At 41.5% G+C, this 23,998-nt stretch overlaps 1 protein-coding gene across 4 annotated transcripts in view; it reads right to left on the bottom strand.

Moving 5' to 3' along the window:
- The window catches only part of fstl5 (follistatin-like 5), a 162,787-nt gene that overhangs the window by 29,546 nt on the left and 109,243 nt on the right, over positions 1 to 23,998 (bottom strand). For all 4 annotated transcript variants that reach the window (XM_054793025.1, XM_054793022.1, XM_054793023.1 and 1 more), the window contains 3 exons: positions 16,643 to 16,763; positions 6,491 to 6,652; positions 4,648 to 4,782 (listed from right to left, as the gene is read on the bottom strand). In XM_054793025.1, the coding sequence (XP_054649000.1) occupies positions 4,648 to 4,782; positions 6,491 to 6,652; positions 16,643 to 16,763 (418 nt within the window). The remainder of the gene's footprint in view (positions 1 to 4,647; positions 4,783 to 6,490; positions 6,653 to 16,642; positions 16,764 to 23,998) is intronic.

Here is a 23,998-nt window from a genome sequence, read left to right as displayed (position 1 = left end):
ATATAAATATTGGAGATTTAAGTGCAAGCCAGTATAATATGATACTCATTTTTGTCGATATCAGACCAACAGCTGATATAAATATCAATGTTAATATCAGACCGGGACACCCCAAGTCGATGCGCGTGCATTTGGGCTCTATCCAGGTAGCTAAGATTTTATATACAGACCGACTGTTTTTTTTTTATATCAGTGCAATAACTGATATCAATATCAAGCTCGATATTGATTGATGTCAATACCAATTTCTTTTCAATAACTATATCATCAATATTAATATTGCTATTGATACTAATATTGATATCGTTGTCATTGCAATCAATATTAATATCAATATCAATAACAATATTGTTCTACACACACTTTTTTGCTGATTTTAGACCGATATTGGGTCGTCGCTATTAAATTGCAGAGTAGCACACAGAACAGAAGCTGTTCACATTGTGAAGGGCAGATTTTGGTGACAGTCAGAGATGGATGCTTCCCTGCCTGCTGGTGACAAGACCGTTGAAGAGCTCTTAAAACCGTGATGGCTCCGGCATTCCCAAACACAATTTATTGCATGGAATTTGACAGTACCGCTCTTGTAAATAAGAACAGGCGCTGACCTTCAGAGGTGAGCCCACGGTGTCATGTTCAGCTAGTCTGCACTTTGTTCAGGCCTACCTGGCTGCTGAGAATGAAAGCAGCTTTGTCTGCAGTGTGTCAGAGATAGTAACATCTAAACTTGCAGCAGAGCGGCCTCGCTTTGAACTAATGACTGCAAAATATCACCAAGTGTGAGTTTAATGCTGTCCTAGTTTTTAAAGCAGTGACTTCTGGCCTCCTGGGGTGTGAGCTGTGATGCTGGGGTGGAAGGAAGGAGTTGTACATGCAGCACGGAGGATGTGTGACGTGACCGTATGTGTGGTTTGGGAAGCTTAATTACCCTCATGCTGCTGCTGATTACGCTATTCCATCCCCAAACACCACTTCTGACATTTCTTAAAAGGTCACAGTTAATTAGTGTGTGTGTGAGTGTGTGCCTTCGAAACTCACATTTTCAAAGCAGTTACTTGTCTCGAGGAATAATGTTGTGTTGACATATTGACGTATTTTTACCAAATAACTGCTGGCATTTAACACTGAATTACAACGCGTAGCGACACACTCAATAGGGGGTAAACACACCTGCACAATCACGACAACAGAATGGAAACGTTATTGATGAAAGGTCCCATATTACAGTATTGTTCAGCCGTTTTAAGCAAGTCTCAGAGGTGCGTTGTCCAAAATCGAGCAGGGTTGCTGGGATTTATGTTACAATGGTGTTTGTCGCTCTGCTGCCGCCTGTATGTTTTTGTCTGCAGTGCAACCCCAGCCGGTGTAGGCGGAGACTCCTGTACACACCTGCAGGCAATTCCACCTGAGGCCTTCATATACTTAGCGGCAGCAGAGACTGGTTGCCAGATTGTACTCCTTGCTACCTGTTAGCGCTTAGTCCGGCTCCTATCTCCTTCTCCTACTTTCTGGCTCTGTACCCATTTGCTACTAGATACACCCAGTATAGTGTTCTACTAGTTGTTAGTATTAGCTTCTTGTCCAAGTTTGCATGCAGTGCTTTTGGTTACATTGTGCTTGTTGTTATCCTGTCAACCCTTTCCTGACAGCGTTTTCTGTTTACTACCTTTTTGTTAAGTATTCAGATTTGTGTTGTACTTTTCCCTCCTGGGACACCCTTTGTTTATTAAATACCTTTTTGTACATTTTTGACTTGCCTCTCTGCATTGGGATTCGCCCCTTGCCAGTGGCATCCGCCACACCTGACAATTAAGACCAGGGGTGTCAAACTCGTGCCATGGAGGGCCGAGACACTGCAGGTTTTCTTTCCAGCCGGTCACTAAAACAGGTGATTTTAATGATCAACACCTCCTTCAATTTGAGGGAAGGAGCTCATCAATTAAATCACCTGCTGGAGAAACTGGTTGAAGAGAAAACCTGCAGTGTCTCGGCCTTCCATAACACGAGTTTGACACCCCTGATTTAGACCGTTTAAAAGTGCTTTCAGTAATGGAATACACCGTTTTGTTCGGAAGTAGTCTCTAACCGCATGCAAAACAGCATTTTTCAGCATTATCCAGCTATCTGATAAAATAACACACATGTACATACAATAAAAGTCCTCATTGCGTTTGTACGGTCCAGGTCCATGCAAAACCTTAAAAAGGTCAATTGTGCCGTGTCTGTCCTGAACTCCATTACGGAAATGTATATTTCTACCCTTACTTGTTATTGTTGCTATTATTTTATGATGAAATGAAAAAAATCTTTTGGCGTAAGTTTTTCATGTGTTGCCTTGACTTCGGCTGTACTGTCATTTCGGTAGGTGTTTTCCTTTATTTTATAACTGGATGTGTGCATGAGCTGTGGAAATAATGACTACTTCGGAGTTTATGTATGAACAGAATTATTGATGTTTATGTGTAATTATCTTTATCACCATGTTTAATTTAATTGTCACTATTTATTTTGATTTTACTGTATAAATGTTTTAGTTTTATATGGTTCTATGAGACAGCTATACTGTACCAAATACTTTTAAATTAAAAACTGTATTTTTAAGTTTAAACCAATGTTGGTAATTTCAACAAGACAAGTTATAAAAGGCATGAAAATGTCTTTTTTTTCTATTGAAAAATGTCAAACTGTGACACTAAAGTATTGAACCAAACTGAACAGTGAATGTTCTGAATCGTTATTTTGCATTACAAAAGACCACATACAGTGGTGTGAAAAGGTGTTTGCTCCCTTCCTGATTTCTTATTTTTTGCATGTTTGTCACACTTTATTTAAATATTAGTCAGTGACAACACAACTGAACACTTAACTGAACTGTTCCATTATCCACAAATGGCAAAAACATGGAACAGTGGTGAGGCTTCCCAGGAGTGGCCGGCCAACCAAAATGACCCCAAGAGTGCAGCGACGACTCATCCAAGAGGTCACAAAAGACCCCACAACAACATCCAAAGAACTGCAGGCCTCACTTGCCTCAGTTCAGGTCAGTGTTCATGACTCCACCATAAGAAAGACACTGGGCAAAAACGGCCTGCATGGAAGAGTTCCAAGACCAAAACCACAACTGAACAAAAAGAACATTAAGGCTCGTCTCAATTTTGCCAGAAAACATCTTGATGATCCCCAAAACCTTTGGGAAAATACACTGACGAGAAGCAGAAGGAAGACCTGCTGTGATAAATGGAACCATGAATTCTGCTGTCTACCAAAAAATCCTGAAGGAGAATGTCGGGTCATCTGTTTGCGACCCAGCTTGGGTTGTGCAGCAGGACAATGATCAAAAACACACCAGCAAGTCCACCTCTGAATGGCTGAAGAAAAACAAAATGAAAACTTTGGAGTGGCCTAGTCCAAGTCCTGCTTAAAAAGGTGCTTCATGCTGGAAAACCCTCCAATGTGGCTGAATTACAACAATTCTGCAAAGATGAGTGGGCCAAAATTCCTCCCCAGCGCTGTAAGAGACTCATTGCAAGTTATCACAAACGCTTGATTGCAGTTGTTGCTGCTAAGGGGGGGCCAACCACTTATTAGGTTTAGGGGGCAATCACTTTTTCACACAGGGCCATGTAGGTTCAGATTTTTTTTCTCCCTTAATAATAAAAAGTTTCATTTAAAAGTTGCATTTTTTGTTCAGTGGTGTTGTCATTGACTAAAATTTACATTAGTCTGATCATCTGAAACATTTAAGTGTGACAAACATGCAAAAATAATACAAAATCAGGAAAGGGCAAACACTCCCCAAAAAGTTGACAAATAAAGCACAATTCTCTGATAACAAAATTAAAACAATTTAAAAATGTTATAATTTTAAGTAATTACTACATTTTTTTTTTTTAATTATGGCGCAGCAGCTCAAAGAAAAATAACTGCTGAGCTGAGCTAACTTCCGGCAAAATAAGTTTATTTGTATTTAAAATGGATTTAAACACACACAACTATATGAGAAATGCAACAATACGCTCTAATATTCCTTTTTTGATAGTCTTTTCCCCTCTTAAAGTAACTTTTCTCCTTCAGTGTGGTCGTACTTTCTTGCGACGTATAGAGACGGTAAAAAATGTCTGATGAAAAAGTGAGACATTTTTACTAGCGTAGATATATATTAAGCTGTATATAAAAGCGGTTCCCAATGTCTGCCTTCACCGCACTGCCTAAAGCATCTTGCGCTGAATATCACTCACAATCAATACAGTCCATGCTCTCAGGCTGAGAAAGTAAGGCCAAACACTTTGAAGAAAGTGAAGACAGAAAGCGACTGCAAACATCTTAGATGGAATATCATTCTCAACTCAATAGACATTAAAAATCCCCTAGACGTTTGAAGATTTGTTGCAAAGTTGTTGCGAGGAACTGAACTTTGATCCCAGCTAGGTTGGCTGGCCTCTAAATCAATAGATGCATGAATCGTCACTGAAAGTCATAATGTGTTTTGTTCATCTTGTAGCATAATGATGAATAAAGCACTTGCCCACTGGAGGAAAGTACCACCATGACATTTACTGCCCTTGCAGAGGCTTTCTCATTGCTGCACACAAAAGCAAGGACCAGCACCTTCAAGCACCGCAAACTCACGATTTTACTCCTACTCACAGGTTTTGCGTGCCGAGTCTTCCACAAACAGCGAAGAGATGTCCTCATCCACGCCCGCCTCGTTTTTGGCGATGCAGGTGTAAGCACCGGTGTCCTCAAAGTGCACGTTGCTGATGTGCACCTCGCTCCCATTAGCTGTGGGGAGCGCACACCACGATAAGAACCAGATGACACTTGTGAGACGCAATTCTGTGCAACCAGTGGTTTTCTCTCTCAAGTGCTGCAGGGGGCTGGTAGTTTTGTTTCTTGGGGGGTGGTGGCTGTCATTTACCGCAAAAAGAAAAGCATTAGTCTCTTATTAGTTACCAAAAAATCTGCACTCGTCACATTTCCAGTAAACAAACTTTGTTCGAGAGCAGGTGGGATCCTTTAACACAACATTATTGTCTAAATAGCTGGCAAAACAAGTCAAGCATGGTGCTGCTAGTTATAGCTGCACAAGTGCTGTCGGCCGTGGGGAGCCACGGTTCATTGAGGGTGACATGAATTCTAACATGTACTGTGACATTTGAAGCCGAGCAAAATCCTCTTCCTTGCAAAACTGGGCTGCATGGCAGTGTTTATTGCAGTATGTCTATTCTGCAATTCTACAGGAAGTAAACTGTACTTTAGAGTAGTCAGTGTACAGCCTGTACAGCAGTATATCTTTACTATCTACTGAAAACGAGTGAACACATAGCCATTATTGTCTCAATAGCTGAATAGCGAGATAATTGTGTAATGTGGCTGCACGAGTGCTGGACGCACTGGGGAGCTGAGGTTTGTCGAGAGGAAAGATTAATTCCAACATGTACTGTGACAATGTGCAGCAGAGCATCACCCCCCTCCCCTGTTCTTCTTGAGTTTAATGAGGCATAACAGCATGCAGCATATCATGCACTGTCTTCCTGACATGGACATCAAAGTAACCACATGAGGAACAAACTTTACTAGATCTGAGCCACTGAAACTGTCAATGACAAAAAAAACCTAGTGACTTTTTCCAGTCATTCTGTGAGATAAGTGTGTCTTGCCTATAGTTAAGCACGGTGTCAAGAGCTGCATGAGTGCTGTCGACACTGGTAAGGTGCAATTTGTTGAGGGCAAAGATGAATTCCAACATATACTGTGGCACTGTAAAGCAGACCCTCACCCGTGTTCTTCCCGAGTTCCATGAGGCATAACAGCATGCAGCATATCATGCATTGTCTTCCTGATAGGGGAGTCAAACTAGTTGCACGTCAAACACACTTTGCGACTTAAATTGTCAATAGCAAGAAAAAAAAAGACTTTCTTTGTGAGATAAGTGTGTCTTGCCAATAGTCAAGCATGTGGTGGGAATGTCATTCTCTGGGGCTGCACGAGTGCTGCCGACACTGGGGAGCACAGCTCGCTGAGGGGAAAGATGAATTCCAACATATACTGTGGCTCTGTAAAGCAGAGCATCATCCCCGCGCCCTTTTTTTCCTCAGGTTCCATGAGGCATAACAGCATGCAGCATATCATACATTGTCGTCTTCCTGATCAAAGGACATCAAAGCACTTAACTAGATATTGGCGACTCAAATTGTCAAAATCTGTAACATTTCTGGTCACTTTGCGAGATAAGTGTGTGTGTGGTGGCAGAGGTGCTGTCTGGGGCTGCATGAGTGCTGGCAGCACTGGGAAGCATTAAAATGATCAGCAATCAGAGCATTAACTCCTCCCTTGAGAAAAGGTACGGCATGACAGTTGTTGTGTTGTTATCATTTACCCTCTCAGCTTTATAAAACGTGTGCCTCTGCAAACGTAATACAACTTTAAAGCTCCACAAGCAACTGTGGAGTCACGTCCTTTGAAAGACTGGGGGGGCGTGAGAGCGTACCTTGCAGGGTGAGTTGCTTGGACAGCTTGGGTGTGATGTCCATTCCGTTCTTCAGCCAGGTCAGCTGGGGGCGGGGGATGCCCTCAGCATGGCAGCGTAGGCTGGCGGTGACGCCCGGCTCCCTGGCTTGGGTCTCTGGGTACACCCGGATGACGGGGGGAACTGGGGAACAGTGGGAAAGTTGGCTTGAAATGACTGCAGAACAATCACATGACTTATTAACCTAATGCAAACAAAGATCCTTTATATAACAGGGATTGTTCGACCGCCCAACCATTAAAGATTTAAGGATGCACAATAATAATATTTTCACCTTTCAAGGAGCATCAAAAGCAGCGTTGTAAGTTCCACGGCAGGCATATACAAATCAAACATAAGTGAGGGAGAGAACCATTACGAGGTCATCGATTTCTTCCTTGGTTCCTATTGATTTTATGTAACTTTTTTGTCAGCAAGGAGACGAGACGGAACAAAAAACAGAGCGTCGCACGAGCTGACTTGACACATTTCTGCACACGCTGCTGCCGCAGTTTCGTGTCTTTACCCCGAAGCCATGGCAAATCACTAACACACACCGTGTACTCACAATCAATCAATAACAGATATAATAATAATAATAATAATAATATGTATTTATGTGTTGAGTACACACAGGGTATTACGTCTCGCTAATCTTGCAGCACAGAGCACGTTGAAAGAATATCAATGAATGGGAGTTTGCAATGAAAATCAGTACACACACAGAATTTTGTACGTCTTTGTGCTGAATTGCTTGAATGGGTTTGGAAAGAACATATAAGTACATTATTCATCCATCCATCTTCTATGCCGCTCATCAACACTGGGGTTGCGGGTGTATGCCTATCCCAGCTGACTTCGGGCGGGGTACGCCCTGGACTTGTCGCCAGCCAATGGCAGACACATATAGACAAACAACCATTCACATCACACAGTCGCCAATTAACTAACATGCATGTTTTTGGAATGTGGGAGGAAACCGGAGTACCCGGAGAAAAGCCACACACGCACGGGGAGAACATGCAAACATTAAGTACAGTAATGCCTTGTTCATCGCAGTTAATTGTTGTGATAAGTGAATTTCTTCGAATTAGGATTCCTTATTTTGAAATTGAATATTTAACCTGTTTATGACCTTCTAAATAAGTTTTTTTTAACATTATTAGAGCCCTGTAGACATGAAATAACACCCCGAGAGTCACCTCCTATTACCCGATACAGTAGACATAATAGCGTGGGTTACGGCCGCATTACAGTTACATTAATGACACCTAGTGACCAGGGTAGAATACTACATATCATTGCAAAGTCTTTGAATGCATCTTCTGAATGTTTTATATTTGTATTTTACTTTATGCTTGAAAATGCTTAACTTAGGCAAAAAATATTTTTTTTCGACTAATAATATTATATTCAGCCACGAAAAAGCATGATTTATTAATTCATGCAAACTTTTTCCAGCGAGGTCCACATACTGAAAAATGAGATATTGATGAAAAAGCATTGAATTAGTGTTTGCTCTTTTTTTTCCCATTTATGCGGTTGTTTTTGGAGTTTTTTTGGATTTTCCAAAAATTTTAACTTTCTTCTAGTAAATTTTATTTTCATAATTATGATTTTTTTCCCCCATATTTTCACTTTATTTCTGAAAAATTTTGACTTTTTTAGAATACAACTTTTTTCCCTTAATATTTTGACTTTATTCTTCAGTTGTTTTCCCATTTCTGCTGTTGTTTTTTTCCAACAATTCCGAAAAGCTTTTTCGCTGTTTTGTTTATTTCTTATAATATTACCACTTAAAAAAATATTTTTTTCTTACATTTTTCTACTTTATGCTACTAAAATGATGTTATTTTTCCTCATAATTAATATTACAACATTATTCTTGATTACACCTCTTAATATTTTCATATTTTATTCAGGTAAAATTACTGCTGACTTTTCCACTTTTGTAACGGGCCAATAAAAAAAACAGCCGCATTTTTGAAAAACCATGATAGAATGAAGCCGCGAAATTCGAAGCGTGAAGCGGCGAGGGATTTCTGTACGCGCTAAGGGTTCAACAAGGTGTGTGACACCGGTGTGTTGTGCAACATATCATAATAATAACAAAAAAAATACTAGTCGTTTGTAAGTGTTGATTGCGTTACAAACAGAACATTGAACATAGCACTCGGCCATCAGCAGATGAACGCGGAGCAGCATTCCCCATCTGTGCCTGGAGGTGTGAAGTGCTTTCGAGTGCCGTGCAGCAGCAGCAGCAGTAGCCGCGTCATAAATTCACTCTCATTGCGGGGTGCCTTGAGAAGCCTGGATGAGCTCTTGGCACTGAGGAACATGTACAAGCCCAATGCACCTATAGATCTTACGGTCGTGGAGGGTTTTGGCCGGGGCGGCGAAGGGAATGAGTAATTCCTAGCTTCCAGCGTGTGAGCTGGTCTCCAGCTGGAATCTTGTGCATCTCATGCGTTAAGGGTTTCATTTGATCATTTCTAGCCATGCGTCCTCAAACAAGTACAACTAGAAGGTACCGTGCAGTGGAAAATGGTCCTCATGCACAATTAGATGTTTAGAGTTTTCTTTTACAAGCCGCACCCATTCTGACTGGTTTACATGATGACGCGTACAGCCGTCGGTCCATATAAGCGCGTCCGTAGAACCACTGCAGGCAGACTGCGGCACAACAGTGCTGACAGCCCCCTCATGCTGATCCCCAGCCGGTCGTCAATCACTCAGCAAGGCCGCCGTCTGCAGCACCTTCCTGCATCCACACACACACACACACACACACACACACACACACACACACACACACACACACGCAGCAGGCTGTTTTGCTCTCCGACTGTGAAATTCCAACAAAGTGCAGCCAGACACTTCAATCACGTAGAGCTGGAGGCGGCTGCTAAAAAGCTGAGGTCGTAACCGCTGGTTTGAGATGACCAGGCGGCGCCCCATCACACACACACACACACACACACACACACACACACACACACACACACACGCTCATGCACCTTAAATGTGCTTACACACTGAGACTAATATGTGGATGCAAACATCTTCTCAGCGGTGTTCCCCACTACCACCTCCCACCAAGATGGGATGGCACTTGGCTCCCATTTCAATTCAGAGCAGGTGGAAATGTAGAAAAAGTGCTAAAAAAGACCTTTTAAAAAGTAGAAAAGCTGCTGTGTCTTACTGCTAAACTCTTGGAACTTTTACAGCATGCACCTCATGCTTTTATATTATGGGCCCGATTCACAGAAAAAGGCGCATTCCAACAGAAAGGAGCACACTGGCGACAGGCCTTGACACTCAAACAAGCCAAAAATTGTTAAAGGAAAATGTTATAGCATCTTCTCCAACTTTGCTTATAAAGCCTACTTTTCTATAAAAATTATATGAACTTGAAACTTTTTCCACCGAGGCCCGCATACAGAAAAATGAAATGATAAATTTGGAGTAGAATTGAGATTAAAACCAATCCAGTGCAGGTCAGTATATGCTAAGCTATGAGAACAAAACATCTTAGCTTTGTGTTATAGGCGAGAAATTAAAGTAACATTTAAAAATGAATCTCTTTTCAGTTTATTTTTACAATATGTTAATGGCCAATAAAAATGAGCTGCAGGCAGAAAACGCTAACACATTCCAAACTATCAGCACAAAGACACCCTGCAGCTTGCAGTATTTATGTAATAATCACTCACAGTTTCAATTATGACGCCAACATCTGTGCTGCCGCTGATTAAACATCCATCCTCGCCATCTGCAACAAAATAGTTTGGGAGAGGGGCGACACGATACGGATAAACGTCGCACTGGAGGTGTACGCCGCATCGTAGCCTTGCAGCAGCTCGCGTGGAATGAGCAAATGAGCATTGTCCAAAGAAGCTGATGGGCCCACGTTGCGGTCGCCAATCGAAAACGGCAAACCGCTTACAAAGACGGAACAGTACTTTACTTATATTTACATGCAAGACTTTGATCTATTACAACATTCTCTGTTTTGTGGCATACAAGTAACAATATTTTTCTAGGTGGCGGAGGGCAAAGTCTGCATCTCAAACAAAATTATGCCATCAAAGACCATAAAAACAAATGTTTTTGAGTATTGAAATAAATGCTTGCACACTAATGTACACGCAAAACAATACTATTTGGGGAAGCACACTTCCCCAACAGGAAGTTACCCAGCATTCCTTGCGGGTTATAGATTTTTATAAATTAGTATTTAAATGTGTATTAGTGTGTAAGCTTTATTTTGATACCTGTGCAGTCCTCACCTTGAAGTACAGTCGTCCCTCGCAATATGGCGGTTCCATTGTTGCTTCCTCGCTATATCGTGTTTTTCAGAAATTAACTTACAAATGATTGTTATTTCGTGGTAGACCATCGTCTATTATTAGTCAAAACATTGAAATACAAGTGATATGGAGTATTCTGGTCACTAGGCGGCAGTAATGACACAAAACATTGTTGAGCTTTACCTTACATTACATTACCTTAACACTGCATGAAGTCATAAAGTCAGCCATTTCCGACATGATAGAGTGAAAAAATGTATCCTCACAGTCTGTGTGGAAGTGGTAAATTTTTGGCTTCATAAACTAGAAGAAATAAATTTGAGGTTCGCTTGAGTCTTGAGTCCCTGCAGCAGCATAATGGGCATCATACACAGGAGACGACAAACAACCGCGATTGGCGAAACTCATCGGCAAGGCATAGCAAACCCTGCACACGGCGACGAGTGGTTGTCACCGAATTGTACGAGTCTCCCATGGTTTTGATTGGCTGTCAGATGTGGAGGGAATCTGGGGGTATCAAAGTAGTTTAGAGGAGGAAAAGCGGCCGGTGTTGATTGAGTACTCTTGCTAGAACAGGACGTTGCTGCTATTGAAGATAAACTTAAAAATAAATGTCCGTGTACATTAATGTAAATTTACCTGATATGTTTACTCTGGCGCCAACAAGTTCCCATGCCGCTGCTCTTTTCTTTACATCTCTATATTCTTTTTTAGAAATGTCAAATAGCTTGGGGAAATCTGACACGGCAAGTATTATTTTTTCCTCCGTGTTTTACCTGCGAGAGCCTATTGATTAGCATCCTGTCCACTTATTTGTCGATCAATAAAACTCCCACTGATTGGTCCTCATCTGGGCAGCAGCGGTGAAAACTATTTTCTGGGATTGCGTCGCAAGCCAGCACGAGCACAAAATTTAACATGCACAAATTTTGCTTGCCGCTTGATTGGACAATGACTCGCGCTAACCGCCCAATTGCGGAGGTTCCATTGAGAATGAATGGACCACAGGCGACGTCGCCTCCCGTGTGCGGCGCCCATAGTTGAGTTGCACAATGTGAAACAATGAAACAATGAATAATAGGTGGGTGAAGGCGACTATAGGCATGTTATTTCATGTCTACAGGGCTAAAATAATGTTAAAAAAAATTATTTACATAGTCAAAGAGGTGTTGTATGCTCGAACTACAAAAATGTTCCATTATTAACAATGAATCATATATCATAATTAATTTATCGCAGTTGGGTCTGGATCCAATTAACCGCTACAAATGAGGGATGACTGATTTTTCATTACAATTCATTACATTATCAAAATATTGATGTATATAACAAAATAAAGTGATTTTATAAAGTCACTTATTGTTTTTAACAAACCTGAACAGATGCAGTCGTAGCCATTTTAATTCCGCTGTATTTGAGACTAGTCCCAAATGCTGACTGCGACCTCTAGTTTCATACACCAGAGAGGAATATTACTGTGTTCTTTTGTCACTCTCCAAATAATTAGAAAATTACTCCATTTTCATGTCTCCTTTCTGCAACTCACCGCTCCTCACCTTGCCCTCCCAACTACAATGGGAGCCTATCAGTTGCTAAGCAAGCTAAAACACGATAACAGCCAATCAATGTCCATTTCAGGGTGTGAATGACTATTGTTTTCCACCCCCAACAACTCTAGCCCAAGAAGCCCATCGTATAAAAACAGATTTTATAAAAAGGCAAAACATATAGAAACAAAAAGTCAGAGATTAAAAATTAAATGACCGTGATTAAAAAAATACCGCCCTAAATATGACTGTAATTAATTAATCACAATGAATACTTTAATATTACACCAGTAATTGAAACATGTATTGTAACGAACATTGTAAGGATGACATCGATTAACAATCCCTTTATTGCAAAAACAACAGGATACTGTTGACCGAACCACGCCAAAACAACATCAGCACACCCAAATATCTGGGCACATGTCACGTTCACAGATGGTCGGAAATCACAAAACTCTTTAACACTGTAGTAGACGTAACGGCCAGCTTGTTGATCCTCTGACAGCAACAGTAATAATAAAGCAGTGTAGCGGTCTTATGATTGAAATGGAAAGGTTGCGAGTGTCTTGGCTTTACTGGGATTCCCACCCCCAGATTGTACAATTATGTAACATAACATTGCGGTTCCCGCTTTCAAGGGATACCAGATCCGTGATTGGATTCCGTTTATGCCGTGCATAATTCCCAACAGCAGTAGTTTGGAGCTACCGTAGAAACACACCTAATTGTAATGAATCAAATAAAAGTATGAGGGAAAAAAGGCACCATTTGACCATACCGTGGTCAACCAAAACTGGACTACTGTACTTTGTGGAAACGGGCTTTAGTGAAGATCATCTCCTGTTGAAGACTTCCCTATCGCACCTTCGCTAATGGGGATAACTTATGAAATGAAAGCTTTATGGCGAAAGTAAAGGTCATCCGTCTCGTGTGGAGTACCTATTTCCCGTCTTAATGAGCTGGAAAGGAGGGGGAAAAACGTCTTCATGTGTTTGACAGACATCATTTAAAGCAGGAGGTTAATTGACACGCTATGGGGGGACCGCCAGCCTTATTACGCCAATTGTTCTGTTTATGAAAAGGAGTGAAAGCCTGAGAGAGCGGCGACTCTCCCGCTCGTAATTGATTGCGAAGCGGACCTTTTCAGCGCAGACTATGGATTCGGCGTTCCTCGTCGAGGCCCCGGTCCCTGGAGGAGCTGCTATCACGCAGCGGAGGCGACTGCCATTTTCTAAAACTCAATTAGGAAACGGGCCGATGAGTGAGTGGATTGGCGATGCTGTTCATCACCGACGGAATTGACTTTTAATCGGAAGAAGAGATGCACTTGAGGCGGAGGATAGTTTTTGGTTTGGCTGGCAGAGAGCTGATGTTTGTACAATGTAAAGGATGCGAGGGAGTTTCCAAGCAACACTTTCAACGCGATTGATTTCAAAAATCGATTGTGTAACTTTGTGATGCCCCTCTGTCCTTTGCATTTAAACTGTTGTTGCCGTTATCGTCAGCATGTTTGTTCCACCTACAGCCCTCGTTGCTGACTTGAAGCAAACAATAAAATTGCTTCCAACTTCTGAAGTAAAGTCTTGGACCCAACCTTTTAGACGTCTCATATTGTGATATTTTTTGTCAGCAAACACTAGCATAGCTGTGTGAGCTACAGTGCTAACAATACACATTTTAACAAGGTTAGCTGAAGAAAAACTAACTGAACAGCTGAGTGAGCTCCGAGTTGCATTTTAAGATGTGTAGCGAAGCCTGAAGCCTGTAGCAAACCGGTGGGCGTACGCAAGGATCAGAGTCATTTAGCAATTTATCATGTCCATGAGAAAGGAAATGCAATTTTAAAAGTGAGCAACTGAGTGTCTCTTCTCTCAAAGGGAGATGATAGACTCTGCTCACGTTTGGTGCTCATAAACAGGACCTCCATCTATGGACCTCCGTCCATCCATCCATCCATCCATCCATCCATCCATCCATCCATCCATCCATCCATCCATCCATCCATCCATCCATCCATCCATCCATCCAGCCAGCCAGCCAGCCATCCATCCATCCATCCATCCATCCATCCATCCATCCCTCCATCCATCCATCCATCCATCCATCCATCCATCCATCCATCCATCCTCTTCTGCTTATCCGAAGTCAGGTCATGGGGGCAGCAGTCTAAGCATGGAAGCCAAGACTTCCCTCTCCCAGGCTCCTCCCGGCAGTTCCTACGGCATTTCCAGGCCTGTTGAGAGACATGGTCTCTCCAATGTGTCCTGGGTCTTCCCCGAGGCCTCCTACCGGTTGGACATCCCGGAGGCATTCTGACCAGTATCTGTTGGACCTATATTACTAAAAAGTCACTTTCCCATAATAGCGGCTCTTTAAATTGGCCGTACGTTACATTAAAAGGTCCAAATCGTCCTTAAGCGTGCGATACGTGTGCAAATAGTGCCAGCCAGTGTTGTTAAACCTCCCACCCTGACACCTTAAGAGTCAACTGTGGACATCGAGTACATTTAAAAGACAACTTCCATGATGTTATAACTTTTCCCCAACCTAATTTTCCCCTCAAAATGTTTTGTTTGTTTCTGATAATATTACAACTTTAAAAAAAGCAAACATTTTTTCTTTAACATTACAACTCTGAGCTACTAAAATGATTAATTTTCCTCATAATATAATTATTATAATTAATTAATTAATTATAATTAATAATATAATTATTCTTGTAAAAGTACGAATTTTTTATCTTAATATTTTGATTTTATTTTGTAAAATTACAACTGCTTTTTCCATTGATACTGTTGTGCTTTTTTTAATTTTCTATTTCAACTTTCTTCTTGTGAATTGAAAATTGAAAGCATGCAAGGGCCATTTTTTTAATTCAAGAAAAAACTGCATCTCATCATCTATTAGTATGAACTTTGGTCTTTGCTCTTTTTTTTTTTTACCCATTTTTGCTGTTGTTTCTAAAAAAAAATCCAATTATTTCAACTTTCTTCTTAAATAACATTGGTAAATATTTTATTTATATTTATACTTCTAATATTATGACTTTATTCCCATAATATTATGACTTTTTCCCCAGCCTAATTTTACAAAAATTAGAACTTCATTTTCATTTTTTCCTTTCTCATAATATTAGGACTAAAAAAAAACATAGTTTTTCTTTAATATTTAAACTACTAAAATTACATTATTTTTCCTCATAATTAGTTAGTTTATTCTCCAAAAACTTTTTTTTTTCATTACAATACAACTTTTTTCTCTTGATATTTTGACTTTATTCTCATAAAATGACAGCTCTTTTTTCCATTTCTGCAATAAAAAAAGTATTTTCCATTTTCCCATTTCAGCTCTCTTCTTGTAAAATCTCTTCTCTTCATGTTATGACTTTATTCCCATAATATTTGCACCTTATTCCCATAATATTATAACTTTTTCCCCAACCAAATTTTCCAGTAATATCAACTTTATTTAGTTTTGCTTGGTTCTCATAAAATGACCAAAAATAAAATTCTGACTTTTTCTCATTAGATTACAACTTTTTCTCTTAATATTTTGACTTCATTCTAGTAAAGCTACTGCTGATTTTTCAGTGGTTGCTTTTTTTTCTTGTTAAATTATATTTTTAGAATGTGCTGTGGGCCAATAAAAAACGTACCCGGGCCGCACTATGTGACGCCCCTGGAGTACACAGTCTCGGCTTTTAGCGCTCAACTCTCATTTTGCAAAATGGGGGAACGCGAGGCTAGTCGGGTTAAATTGAGACATTTGAAATTGACGCTTGTTTATTGATAGTCTACCACGAGCACAAACAATCCAATACTTTGAAATATGTTTAGTTCGTCCAATCAGAATGAATTGTAGTCAAAGTCAAGTTGGGCGTCAAGTTGACAAAAGGTGATTACCCCCCATTGGTCATTAAAAACAATACACATTGTATGTCAGGCGTGTTCTCTTATCCAAAAGAACATTCTGCCAACAGTAAAGCTTCTTTTTGGTGCTGACAAAAATGGAGCAGGATTTACAACAACAGATGTTTGGGATTCCCATTGGAGAGATCTCTCCTCGTGTTGTAAAATGTGTGATAAATGTCGAGACTACCGTGATCAGCAGAGCTCATTTGTCTCTCCAACAAGTCAATCCGTCTTTAAGTTGGCAAGAATTATTAGAAATTGACCATCTGCTACATATGCAGTAACAAGGAAGTGATTCAACGGCTCCGGAACAAATTAAATAATGGAATTAATGTCGTAGACCAAGCGAGAGCAGCGTCTTACCGTCGACTTGTAGAGTGTGGGTCTGAAAGAGCGCGTCGTAGCCGTCAGCGTGGCAGGTGTAATTGCCCATGTGGGCGGTGGTCACCTTGGTGAAGTACAATGAGCCGTCGTCGCCAAAGTCCTGATCCAGACAGAGAAACAGAGTCGGTTAAAAGCTGCTGGCTTTTGGAGTTCGAGAATGAAGACATTTTCATTTCCATGTTCCATGGCCATGGCTAATGAAACACCCGACGTCCTTCCAGGGAGGACACGCTGTGGAGTCGACGGCCATCAAAGTCTAGTTATTAGTGTGTAAACAATCACTTACACACTAATATACATGCCAAATAATACTACTTTACACAAATGTATTCATGCTGGGAAGCCCATGCGCATACCTCCCCAACAGGAAGTTACCCAGCATGCGTTGCGGGCTATAAAGCCATATCAAATGTTATTTTTTTGCATGTAAATCAGTGTGTAAACGCTTATCCCAATAGCTACATAGTCCATGTGGTGCAGTAACATTGTGTGTTCCACATGTGTTACTATGATGCTGATATTTTAGTCGACCCGTGAGTGAGGAAGGCGTTTGGTTTGATGTCCTCCGGTTGGAGTTAGTCAAGTGCGATAACACTGATTTTGTTTTGTTTTACTGATACTGAATCAGGCTGGTATCGGCGAAACTGAACCGATACAGATCCATCCGTCCATAATTATCCTAATTAGGGTCGCGGGGGTGTGTTGGAGCCTATCCCAACTGACTTTGAGCGCGAGGCAGGGTATACCCTGGACTGGTCAAATACTCCTAATGTGTCTGGTAAATTTTAAAAGTAGTGTATTTCAGATCATAGCATAAAGAATACAAGACAGTTTCAATTATTATTAATTATCGGGGGAAGAAAAAGTACTTCCTACCAACTGCATATCATTTTCACAAAATCTCAATAACTGAGTTACATTCCACGGTGTTCCTGTCAATGATATTCATCAGTGGTCCCCAACCTTTTTGGATACTGATCCTGAAATGCAAATGCTATTTATTTGTTATGTGCTGTGTCAAACTAAGACGGGAACAACATTAATTTAAAAGCACCAAACATAAACTGTGGGATTTCTAATTGTATATTATTTTTTCAATAAAATAACGGCTCATATTTCCAAAATTTATATCCACTTACATCAAATTTGATGTAGTTATTTGCAAATTTATATTTGAAAAAATGCCAGGGGAAATGAAACATGAGTTGAAACACAACTTTTCCGTGGCCCCGCACGGGGCCGAATGAGGCCCGGTGGTTGTGGACCCCGATATACATTACGTCAAATGACTGAAGTACCAAAAACACCGATATTTTGATTTGAGAATCAATTTTAGAGCCTCAAAATCTTGTATCAAAGGTGTGGATATTTCACTATCGATCCGCATATTGCTACTGAACGTGTAAAAATACCATTTCACACCATACCATTTCTCAAAAATGAGTTTTTCTGTCCGTAAGCATGACTGAGAGCTCATTGCATAGAGGATATCGGTAGGAAAGCCAATATCGCGCATCTCTTGGCTAGACATGACACACTCTTTGTTTTGTGGTGTCAATCAAAGCTGATGCTCTATTGCATCATTACCATCCTAACGCTGGTTAACATGCATACAAACACACGCTAAATCTCACGTGGCCTATTAGGCGGCCCGTGACTGGAGCGTGTGGCCCAAGCCATGATTAATTCATGCTGCCATTGTCAGACAGCAAACACGTAAACAACGCTGCTGGCCGACGTGGAAAAAGATGCTAACGGAAGAACAAATATTTGCGGCGCTAACACAGAGCCCCCCCCCACACACACACACCCACACACACACACACACCCACACACACACACACACACACACACACACACACACACACCCCTACCAAGTTAATGAGCTCGTTGGCGGCGAGCGGCACGCGCGGAGGTCGCCCGGAAAAGAGGAACATTTGTTCCAACCGCATGGCAATCTCTTGAAAGAGAATCTTGAGAATTATTCATGATATTCAAAAGGCAGTGTTTGCTTTTGAGAAAAGGGAGAGTTGACAGTTTCCGTATTAGTTTTTCATGCTGCACTTTTCTCACATACTTTGCAAATATAGTCCAACTTCAACGTTGCCAGTCATATAAACGCAACACAAGTAGCGCACCTCTCCAAAGTGGCTCTAATAGTCATGAACGTTGGGGACCTCTGCAGTATAGTGATTTATTATAAAGCTGCTGTTCAGGCTCTGGAAGTATTTCACACAGCTTGACGCAGCGATTGAACACTGATTTTTTTTTCCCCCCAGTAAAAATTGATGGTCTGATTCTAACTATAAAACACACAAATAAATTCTACCCGTTTTTGAAACTACTATACTAAGGCCCGGATATTTTGAAGGTGCATATTTTTCGATGTGTTTCGGCCTCTAATCCACACGCATACGGAGGTTTTTGTCCTTAAAAACTGAGCTTTTGGGTATAATTTAATGTATGCAATGGCCAACATTACGTTGCTGCTTTCAAGCATGCGGAAATGACTTTTTGTGTGTGTAAGAGTAAACATACGCCTACTTTCGCTTTACATTGACAAACAAAGGCGCCATTGTGTGCTTCGGAGGACGCTGCTGCTGTTTTGCTCGCTCAACGCCTCCAACACCCTTGCCAACGATGGCAATGTGGGACAAGACCCAGTCGGACCTCTAGCTGGTGGGACAGCTTGTCGTTATTTTGGAAGAACGGCGTGGGAATGTTAGCATGGCAAGAAGCTTGTGATTGCGTTTGCCTTAACAGACCATGGCTGCAGCGCCCCCTTACTTTGGCATGCGTTTTAAAACGTACATTTTGAAACCGGAGAGGGGCAGATGTGCATTTTTGAAAATATCCGTATTCATGTGAATATGGCCTAAGTCCAAAGGCTGCACAATAATTAACAGACCGATAATTATCGGGTCAATATGAGGGAATTATGACGTCATACCGATAAATAACACTAAAAATAGCTACGATAACTGATAAGTTAAAAAAAACATTCCAATGAGGCGAGATTACCCATACTCTGCGGGTTAAGCAAATCAAGCACTCCTTTTTTCTCCCGCCTGTGACGTTAGCGACCTGTCGTAACTTCTCCTGAGCTCACTTGTAAACAAACACCTCACTTTCTGAGGATGACATTTCCCATGCTAGTTGTACCAAGTGCTCCGCGATGAGGGGAAGAAAACCCATTGGAGCACACAAAAATACCTTATCAGTCACCTGAAAAGCCAGTGCCTCTGCATTTGAAAAGTGTAAAAGGTTTGCCAGAGACCTCTGTGGCTCATTCCTGTTCTATACTCCAGTTCTCCTGACCTCTCTACCGGCACACTGGCTGCTCGGTATATGCCGATACTTGCTTTTAAACGCTAATCCGCTCCTCGGATTCTTGCCGCAGTCAGCCTATAGCGACCATCTCCCGCCCACGTTGCCTTCACAAAGCCAAAGCAAGCATGCCTTCCGCGTGGGACTTCCTGTCGTTGTGAAAGTGATATCAGTTTTGCACCCTGCAAAACACGCCTGAAAATACTTTAGTTTGGTGCAGCATTTGGGGGGCGGGCACCTGGCAGGGTGTGGTGAGTTTTCTCGGCTCGCGATGTGATCGTCGGTCGGGCGGCGGCTAATTAGCCAAAACGCGGGAAACGCGCCCGTGATAGTCCAAACAGTGGTTGGATTAGTGGGACTGGATGGCCGGATGTCGTCGTCGGTGGAGAAAACCGGGTTTGCCGACTGTCTGGCGTCCTGCTGCATGCTATTGCATCCAAAGTCTTCTTAAAGAAGGCGACTGATTTTCTAAGTTTCACCAGCGATTTTGAAAAAGTAAGTCAAATATGTTTTTATCAAAATTTCATGGTTCCCCTTTCATATCATATAAACCAGCAGTCACCAACGTGGTGCGCGGGGGCACCAGGGACACCCCCATGACCACGAGGCGTCTGCTTTTCATTCAGGTTTTAAGTTAAAAATGTGAGAACACTAGAAATAATTACATTCTAAAATACAAAATGTGAGTGGTGGATACCAGCATTTTGTTAAAGTTCTGGTAAAACAAACACAGTCGCTTTAATTGGGTTGAATAAATGTTTTTTTAATGTTTCTTATTAAAAAATGTACACTTAATCTATGTAATCTGTGTTATCGGTATATATATATATAATACATAATAGAATAATACATAATAGATAACGGTAAGACCCCCCCGCCCCCCAAAAAATATATATATACAGTATAATTTATTTTTTTACCACGGCAGCCTCACTGCCGATTTAATAGGAAAAGAAACATTTGAACAATCACGACATAACGTGTCAAAGGAGCAGAAGTGACACGCTGAGACCATCCATCATGACGGCTTCTTCCTGCGTCTATTCGTCTGATGGAAGCCAGGAGGCAAAAACGTGTTGCCGTCGAATTGGTGCTGCGCATTAAACATTCATACACACATCATTCAGCTGCGACCTTTGGCTTTTAGGGACATGCAATTCTGTCCCCGCCCTTTTGTCTCTTTGTCGCTCCTCGTTAAATAACTTATAACTCATCTCTTTGCGGGCCTAGTGGTTAGAATGTTGGCCACACAGTCAGGAGATCGGGAAGATCTGGTTTCGAATCTCCGTTGGGCATCTCTCTGTGGAGTTTGCATGCTCTCCTTAATTGGCGACTCTAAATTGTCCATAGGTATGAATGTGAGTGTGAATGGTTGTTTGTCTATATGTGTCCTGCAACCAGTACAGGGTGTACCCCGCCTCTCGCCCAAAGTCAGCTGAGATAGGCACCAGCATACCGGCGACCCTAGTGAGGATAAGCAGCATAAAAAAATGGATGGATGGATGGATGGATGGATCATCTCTACACCACCCTAACCCTTAACATTCCGACCGATCGCCCATGGGCCTTCCTCCACTGTGACATTTGTGTACCAAGGGGTGTTGAAAGCTTATTTCGCTGAGATGTAACTGATAAAATATAGCCAATGACTTTGTGAAAACTCAGATATGCTGGTTGATCGGTGAGCTTTTGCCATGACGGCAGGGAACTCCTGCATCAACGTGTGCCTTTGATGTCGTTCATGTTTGTTCATGTTCATTGAGCATGAACTGGCGAAGCCTGCTAGGATGAGAGGCAAAACGTCTTCTAAGACAACCTGAACAGTCCAGTTGCGATCGATTCAATGCCGCAAGAATATAATGACCTGGACAAATGATAATATTTCCCGTGTGTGTCTTTGATGATTTTTTCTGTTTTTTTTTGCAAAAACTGTCTAGAAAGACAAGACACAGGGTCAAGAAGCCAAGGAGCTGTTTGCATGGAGCTACTAACTACTTTGAAAAGGGTCTCCAAACACATTTGCACACATTTGGAACGCCTGATCTTCACTGTAGAAAAACCTGAGTAAAATACTCCATTTTTGTAGTATCATCGTCACATTTGAAATGGGATTAGGTAAGCACTCAAGCCCATAGTGTTTTCCAGTTCATACCACCAAACTAGTTATTTTTAAGGCACATTTCGAGTGAACTTACAAAAAATCCTTCTTCTCATCGTATTCAAATTAATGTTCCAAAATGCCAGTAGCACTTAGACGTATTCTCATTTTGGAGGATAAAATTCAGCTTGTTAGCTTTCAAAAGAGCCCCAAACCATGCCCTTACTCCAAATAGCTAAATGACAGCTTCACGTTGACTTTGGGTATGAGTTTTTTTTAGGCAATTTAGGTCAAAAACAATTCTCGGAATGACAAGCAAGGTTGTGTGTAACAAGCATCCACTGTGTTTATCACTTCTTCACTAAGTGCGCTCATCTAGCCTGCGAGTATGAAAGCAAATCGATGGCACGTTTTGGCCCCTCGAGTCCCACAAGCATACACCGTGTCACCTTCTGAAATGAAAAATGAACAGGCCAGACGAATGAAAGCCAGAGCGATGGAACCGGGCTGTCGAGGGGACGATAGCCATGGCTATCGGCGGTGCCCGGCTCTTTGCTGACAAAGCGTACACTGTGGTAGTGTTGGGGGGTGGCGGTGGGGGGTTGTGTAGGTAGACAAGGGCAGGTGGAGGTGGATTTACAAATAGGCCATGGCCCCCAGGAGGCTGTAATTAATATAGCCGTCAGAGGAGGGTCACCCCTGAATCAAGCAGCTCAAAAGTGGACCTCAGCTGGCGACATTACGCTCACACACACTTTTTAATGTATGGAAAAATTGCTTATTTTCTTTTTCCCGTCATTATGTCTCCTAAGTGTGAAGTAGACTTGCGACGTGTCAAAGGAAAGGAAAGTGTAAGTGAAAAGTAAAGTATCAGGACATTGAATCGATCGCAGCTGGACTGTTTAGGTTGTCTTAGAAGAAGTTCATGATTAAAGACTTGATAGGACAGCTCTAGTCTGAGGGAATGGTGCAGAATCCAGTATTTATTGTCTAAGGTAGCAGCACGCCCCCAAACAAGAACAGTTTCACTTGTTTGTGGTCCAAAACGACAGTCGTTAAGATACAGTACAATGCAGTGGGGCCTGTGCTTGCCAACGACAGTCATTTGAGTGCAATCACCCTCGTTAGCATGCCACTGAGTTGTAAAAACGGTAATGTATGGACCTGAAATACGTAGGCAAAAGAACACGTAGACTGAAGAATACGTCTGTGAAAATATACGCGGTTGAGCGTCACAACACTGAGGAAGAACGTCTTTTTTGTTTTTGTAGTTAACTTTTTCCTTTCATTATATTTCCCAGGCGTGCGGTAGACTCTTCTGATTGCATAACGTCAAAAAAAAGGAAAGTGAAAATTGAAGTGCGATTATCAGGCCGTTAAATCGATCGCAAATGGACAATTTAGCTTGTCTTAGAAGTTTCGCCTCTCATCCGAGCAGGCTTCACTCATTTCATGCTCAAAGACTAGAAAGGACAGCTCTCGTCTGAGTTTCACTCGTTTGTGGTACAAAACGACAGTCGTTAAGATACAGTACAATGGAGTGGGGTCATTTGAGTGCAATCACTCGTGTTAGCATTCTATTCCGTTGTAACAATGATCATGGACATACCTGGAACCAAAGTGGCTGTCTGAGGAAGGGAATGTTAACACTCCATTGTAACTTAATGAATGTTGTTTTGCACCACAAAAGATTGAAACCGTTCTTGTTTGAATAGATACTTGGATCACGCGCACCATCCCCTCAGAGTAGAGCTGTCCTATATAGTCTTTGAACATGAACTGATGAAGCTTGCTCGGGTCTTGTCTTGTCTTCTCAGACAACCTGAATCGATTCCATGTCCTGAGAATACAATGACTTGCATGTTCCTGTTTATTCTAATCTTAAAAAAAGCAACAATGGTGACACATTT

The sequence above is a fragment of the Dunckerocampus dactyliophorus genome, chromosome 11, assembly GCF_027744805.1.
Source record: "Dunckerocampus dactyliophorus isolate RoL2022-P2 chromosome 11, RoL_Ddac_1.1, whole genome shotgun sequence".
In the NCBI taxonomy this organism is placed as follows: Eukaryota; Metazoa; Chordata; class Actinopteri; order Syngnathiformes; family Syngnathidae; genus Dunckerocampus; species Dunckerocampus dactyliophorus.
Note: the sequence above shows the minus strand (reverse complement) of the source record. Positions and strands in the feature narration are given on the sequence as shown.